This window comes from Melanostigma gelatinosum, assembly GCF_949748355.1.
Source record: "Melanostigma gelatinosum genome assembly, chromosome: 21".
Lineage (NCBI taxonomy): Eukaryota > Metazoa > Chordata > Actinopteri > Perciformes > Zoarcidae > Melanostigma > Melanostigma gelatinosum.
In genome coordinates, this window is record NC_136654.1 from 20,758,044 (window position 1) to 20,765,189 (window position 7,146).

The window sequence follows — 7,146 nt, forward strand, 5'->3', positions numbered from 1 at the left end:
TGACAGATTCAGATGAATGTGGCATTAGGATGAAACATATCTTGCATTCTTCCTGGAATACCGACATGCTTACAAACGTTTTACAATGCATCAAATTAATATCACAGTGTGGGAATGACTACGACTGTATTTATTATGAAGCAGTTAAGACATCAAAATTATCAAGATTTACAATTCAGTTTCGTGTCAGTGTAAACCTTTTTAATGGAGCTACCAATTGGTCAAAAATGTTAATTCCAGTGTATAATGTAGAATATGTACATGTATAGAACCGAATGAATTGGATTGGCCCCATTGTCACAGATACCCGATCCAGCTATTTGAGTCAGAATTGGAATAATATTCAATATCGTTAACAGTACATCTCTAATAAAAATGTCAAAGTGGAAACACAATATGGATTGTTTTATTATAATTTACAAGGTTAACACTCAGTATTGTTCTGTTTAAATGTAAATTCTTCTGGTTTTGTAGAAGCGCTGCTGTTGTGCACAGTAGGTATCTGTTCCAATGTAAGCGTTCATTCAACAACGGCTCGTATTGAGTCAGCAAAACGTCACTCTGGCAAATACTTTTTTTTGTATTTTAGTGGTAAATTGTGGGTCTGACGGGTATAAGTGACATTGACATCCAAATGTTATATATATATATATATATATATATATATAACCAAGGCTGCTAAGGTGCTATTTAGTACATTGTTTGAGCATTGGGAGCCTTTGTAATATCATACAGCCTTGACAGTATAATGTTACTTTTTTTTGCTTTATGCTTAGACTTCAAGTCTGGATCAACTCAGCTGATGTAGGAAGACAGCAAGCACATCAGTCAAAGGGACATGGGGCTTCTAAAGAGGATATGGGGTAACATCGCCAGTGAAGAAGATTTCAGACGGCGATGGAAGATCGTGTCTTCTTGAGCAGTAATGCAAGGTAAATATATTTTGTGTTTCTGGTCTTTTTTTTCAAATATAAATATTCATTTGATGATTTTACTATACTGTAAAATTGCAAATTTACCAGTTGGTTGTTTTCTGCTTCCGATAAAGATGAGAGCTATTTTTCACAGCCATTGCATTTCAGATCTGCATCTAAGCAAAAGGCTGTGTGACTCACACACGCTTTATTCACACTGCACTTAGACCCAGCTTTGATTTTTACAAACTTTTAAACCTGGAGTTAACTGCACCAGGCTATCTAATGGCTCACAATTGAACTATAAAGTGAGCAAACCTTCATTTTACAGCAAGTTGATTAAACCAGCCTATATTACAAGTGTTTAGAGTTAAAAGCCCAACGGAGGTATCATTAAGTGCTACACTGGGGGTTGAAAACACGGCTCCACTGGAGGAAACAAACAAATGTAAAACACACACACACACACAGCTAACTTACATTATTCCCAACACACAATTTGAGGAGCAGAGTGTGACAAACAGTTTGAATAGCAGCAGCTGGAAATGCTCACCGCAGGGTCAGAGTCATTGGCCATCACTGTGGTTACAATGGTTCCCTTGAAAGCATTAGGGGCAACCAGGCCTCGGTACACTGACTGGCTGAAGACCGGGGAAAAGTCATTCATGTCCTGGAGCGAAATAAACAAACACAGTGTGGCATTACGATTGCAAACATCCAGTGCATCAAGTTGTTGTTGTTTTCGATTAAGGGCCTAAAATGTACACATTTTTAAATATGAATGATGTGCAAACTGACTTTGTTGGTATTTTGCTCTCACTCAAATTCTTAAATTTTACTTTATTCTTATTTTCACTTCCTCTCTGCAGCCCACAGAATGACTCACTAAAGAGGTTCAGGAACATCTGGCCTCCCCAAAGGAGAAAAAGCAACAGCTGTTTACAGTATCAACACCTACTCTAGGGAACATAACCCCTGAGCCCCCAAATGCTAAGGTTGACATACAAAATGGATTCTTTTCACTTTTCTTTTGTTATAGTGCTCTCTTCAAAGCCTTTAGAGCAGGGGTCTCAAACTCATCTTCACTCCGGGCCACATCAGCATCACGGTCGCCCTCAAAGGGCCGGTTGTAAATGTAAGACTGTGTAAATGTAACTACTCCTAACATATTGGTAAATAACTGTCTCTGCATTTGATTGTTGTTTACTCAAGTGTAAAAATATTGTACATGCAGTTATATAAATGTAAATATATATTTAAGCACATTTCTGTCATTATAACTTAAATCCTTTTAATTTAGGGTTAAGAAACCCACATTACTCTATCAAAGATCAAACTATTAAAGAAAATATCAAACACAAGTTATTACAATAACTTTGTTCAAAGCTTAAAATTAAAAAAATACTTAAAAAAAAGTATTTCATGTGTTTTTAAAGCCATGTTTAAAGTAGTCTTCAATGTTCTAACAATACATTTCCATTTCAAATGTACAGTAACCAGCCAAAGAACTGCTTCTGTGTTTAAGTATCTCATCATTATGTCTTGCTATCGTAGTTTTGACTTTCTATCTCGGAATTATGACTTTCTATCTCATAATTTCGACTATGGGGATATTTTTATTATCAAGTCTAACTTAAAAAAAAAGAAGAAAAAAAAGATGTCTTTTTTTTTTTGTGCTGGCGGATTCGCGGGCCACATAAAATGAGCCTGTATCTTGTCTGCTTCTCCAAACTGGGAGCTTACCAACGACCATCTAAGTTACTTTAGGAAATACAGTGGCTATGGATAAAGACTTACGTATATATATATATATATATATATATATATATATAAATGTAGAACATCAACATGCAGAAACCTACGTTAGGTCACATCAGAAAACGTTTTTAGAAGAGCTTGGGGAGCAAATTGTCACTAAAACATCTGATCAAAGTTTTAATGTTGCGATTTGAATACATAAGGAACACCACTCGGAAGCTACAGTGCGATATAAAAACCTAAACAAGTAATAATAATAATGGAACCACCCTTTATAGTATGACTATGACGATAAAGTTTTCGATGTCAACTTGCCAACAAAAGATGAATGTAGCATAGCTTTTGCGCAAATGTAGAAAATGTGCTAATGTTATGCAAAGACCACTGGTGGGGCCCCTGGATGTCAGTATGAACACACACCCACACACTCACCATGATTCTGACAGTAACAGAGGCGAGTCCAGGAGGCATGCTTCCCTCTGTGTCCATGGCCTCTACCGTGAATGTGTACGTGGGCCCTGATTCACTCAGAGCCTCGTAGTCCAGCACTCTAAGAACCGACAGCTCTCCTGTCACTGGGTCAATGTGGAATAGTCGAACGATCCCCCGGTCCGAGCCCTGCCTTCTGATTTGATATGTGAGGTTGGAGCCGAGGTCAGCGTCTATCGCCTACAGATAAAGACAGAGTCAAGGAATGGGACAGAAAGTAATCAGTGTGAATTTATGGCCAGTTGAATTTTTTTATATTTGCCAGAAGGAAATGTGTTGGGGTGGCCTGTTCCTATTCCTTCTGTATGTATTTTACAGTGTCGCTAGAGGTGAAATATGCTTATTTCCTTCTTTTTCTTACATTCCTTTCCAACTCAGTGTGTCTTCAAGTGTTTGCAAATTAAAATTCTGACTTTCGATCTCTAATGCAGACTGGAATGTAAATAGAAACCAATTTGGTCATTTCAAAGTATGTACATAACTTGAAGTGTGACTATGATGCTGAGTCTTATTACTTCATTCAGTGACTAAATTCATGACTTGAAGGGAAAAGTAACCCTGAATTCATACGTTTTTATAAATAATTGTGACCATCATTGGTAGGGAGTGGGACATTTGAACATTTTAACTCGTTTAATTGTTAGTTCGTTCATCATTGGCTGATGGAGATATCGAGTTAAAACCAGCCAACACATTGACCTGGACAAAGGGCTAATTTATAAACCGGAACCTCACAATTTGCAACATATTACATTTCTCCAGAAAGTAGTACAAATAACACTTTGCAATCAACTACTGAAATGATGACACAATTGACTGCTACATCAACCCACTCACTCACCTTTAGCTGTAGTATGACTGTGTCTTTGGGGCTGTTCTCTGGTAGGCTGACATTGTAACTTTGTTGGGTGAATATCGGGCTGTTGTCGTCTACATCCAGAACAGTGACGGACAGCGTTGATCTGGAGCGCCGAGGGTCCGATGCACCGTCCCAGGCTTCAACGATCAGAAAGTAGTGACCTTTCACCTTGAGGATGATGGAGAATCAGTGTCAAAATATTCATCATTGCCAATGTCAACCGGCCTTTTTTGTTTTTCATGTGGAATCTGAACATATGAATCCCTTCTGCTGACCTCTCTGTCCAGTGGCATTGTAGTTGTGATCGCTCCGGTGGCGTTGATGCTAAACAGCTTCTGGTGGTTGACGAGCCGATAGTGGACTTGACCGCTCGCCCCCAGATCTGGGTCTGTAGCCTAAATACAGACACACAGAAATAACACGTGCACACTGGTAATCAGAAAGGAGGACTACGGCTTTAAACACTTCAATTCATCAGACTGCCATTGAAGCAAATCATTCTTTGATTGAAAGTGTATACTTCCTCTCAAATCAAGCTGAATGAGTGTGTGAATGAAGTGTGTGAATGTATACAAGAGGTAAAACACTTAACCTCTTTCAATCTTGTGAACATTTACAAAGCCTTTTTTTTCTGGGATAAAGATAAATACATAGCGTTGACAAGGTGGCAAAGACATACCAGGATTCTCTCTCTCTCTCCCTCCCTCCCTCCCTCTCCCCCCCGGTGTCAGCTTTTGCTTTTGCAACTTGTCCAGAGAAATTCAAATTATTCTCCACGAGTAGAAATTGTTAAAAACTTTTGCAGAGTTAATGAGACAGTGGTTTCAATTTCCACCAGGTCAAAAATAAGTACTTATTTCCTTTCTTGCACTTCTTTCGTCTGAATATCTTTTTGTATCTCTGGACTACAGTCAAACTCCGTCGCCACACCATCTCTTTCAACTAATAAAATAAGGTGTTGAGAAGGTGGCAAATTGCTAGCCAGTCCTGTCCAATCAGCATTTTGACAGCATTAAAATAGATGAGAGCAGAGCAGAGGAAATATGAACACGGTTTGTGTGCAGGGCTGAGGTTGGCGTACGTTGCTTTCTAACTCTAAAAGTCCCCAAAACGAAAGAAATAAATGTGTTAAGAATAATTGATTCACAACCATTCATGCAGCTAACAGCAAGAAAGCTGAGTGTGTGTTTATAATGTTGTCAGTCAGAGTGTGAGCGGATGATACTTAAGGTATTTGCATACATGATGTCTTAGTGTTCATTGTGTCGGCATAAATCATGACGATATATTGCCGTGTCGTTAATGAGAATTTGGTGATCACTGAGGAAACAAACTGTGACAAAATCAATTTGATATAAAGCGAACACAATAATGAAAAACAAAAACAGTGGGAAAAGAGTCATCAGCTGGCAGCTCTGCCCGACTGTACTGAAGCACAGCGTTGCTTTGCAAATACTCACAACGTCAACATGCTGGTGTCTAGCAGGTCATATTTAGTAATATCTACTTAGTTTCAATTAGCACTGAAAACAAAATGCAGCTGAGGTTAATAGGAATTCGTTTTGCAGGTATTATTTGATCATTAACCAAAGTATTGGAAAGTATTGACCTGATGATGGCGCTAGATGAAAAGTTTAAGGGTCAACAAAGTCATTATTATTCATCATAATTTCATGGCAAACCATCCAATATCAAGATATTTCACGCCGATCCAAAGTGTCTCACCGTAACTAAAGAAGCGGTGTCAGTTTAATATGTTTATCTAAAGCTCATTACTCAATTCATATTTATATTCCATTTTTGCTGTACTGTGTGTCACTCCCAGCTGTTGCACTGACCCATTTTCCCCCCCGTTTCCCCAATTTCGGATCATTAAACTTTCATCTTATCTCACACGGCGACTATTAGGATCATTAGAAATGAGGTTCCATCTTGCCAGCGTCATGCAGACTGCAAGAGAGGGGAATGAAGTCCTCTTTTTGTGATTTGCTATCTGTGATTCATTGATATCTGGTTGTAAAGCTGTACTGTAAATTGAATGGCGCATCAAGCTTTTGGATGATTACCTTGGGTTGTTTTGAAAAGAGGGAGGGAAATATTAAAAACATGGACACTAAGAGAGAGACAGTGGGAAACAAAGGAAGGGAACAAACATTTTGCCTCCACGTGTATTTGAGACCCAAATGTGTGACAATCTCACATCATTTCATGGAAGACATGAGAGATTTATCCCTGTGATGCCAACTGCACTGATGGAGAAATCCTGGGGAAAATGGACAGCAATTTTGTCCTGCCTATGCATATAACGGGGCAAATGTTTGATATTTAATAGGGAAACATTATTGTACATAAAACCTTCCTTCAAACTGCCAACCGCAGAGCTGTCGCAGCGTTGCATTTTAGACATCAGATGAAATCTTTTTGATCGTAGGCTCGATTAATCGTCTTGATATCAAACATGTTTTTGTCTGCAGTTCCAGGAGTTGGGTACCGTGCATGTCGGTGACTTTCTTTTATTGTCTTTTATTTATCTTTTTCTTGTGATTATTGTTGAGGAGTTGCAAGAAGACATCTTTTCATTTTGTCCCAGGGCAAAAATATGGGAAAGAAATATATACTTTAAATGCTGATATGTTAAAGACAAGAAAAACAGCTTGCATTCCATATCTATTTGGTTTTCTTTGGTTAATTGTGCTTCCTAGCATTCATGGTGGCTTTTGAGGATGAACTAAATCAAACTATATAGTCGAGCAATCTGATTGGTTCATAGCTGTGATACTACAACCAGATACCACTGCGACGTCTTTTTCTTTCGCACTGTAAGTATCGCTCTGAATCTGAGATAAAAACCATGTGTCATCGTGGTCATGAGCTATTGGTTGAATGGATTTGTTTGTTTCCAGGGAAAAGCTGTTGTGGTAAATAAAGAAAATGGTTGGCAACACTATTAGTATGAAGAGTAAACGGTATCGTCTACTTTCTATCGTTTTATCTCTTCAAAAATCAATCATTCAATAATTTAACAATCAGCGAAATCATCTGCTGTAGTGCTGGACTGTTAGAAAAGCTTGAATCTTTTTAAATGGCTGCCGTTGAGGGATCAACTTAAACTGGTGCAGAGGCCCT

At 38.4% G+C, this 7,146-nt stretch overlaps 1 protein-coding gene across 1 annotated transcript in view; it reads right to left on the bottom strand.

Annotated features, from left to right (window-relative positions):
* The window catches only part of LOC306794592 (protocadherin-15-like), a gene marked incomplete at both ends in the record, with an annotated part of 105,038 nt that overhangs the window by 44,778 nt on the left and 53,114 nt on the right, over positions 1 to 7,146 (bottom strand). The window contains 4 exons of the mRNA XM_079292706.1: positions 1,468 to 1,584; positions 3,105 to 3,341; positions 4,003 to 4,188; positions 4,296 to 4,415. Of these exons, the coding sequence (XP_079148832.1) occupies positions 1,468 to 1,584; positions 3,105 to 3,341; positions 4,003 to 4,188; positions 4,296 to 4,415 (660 nt within the window). The remainder of the gene's footprint in view (positions 1 to 1,467; positions 1,585 to 3,104; positions 3,342 to 4,002; positions 4,189 to 4,295; positions 4,416 to 7,146) is intronic.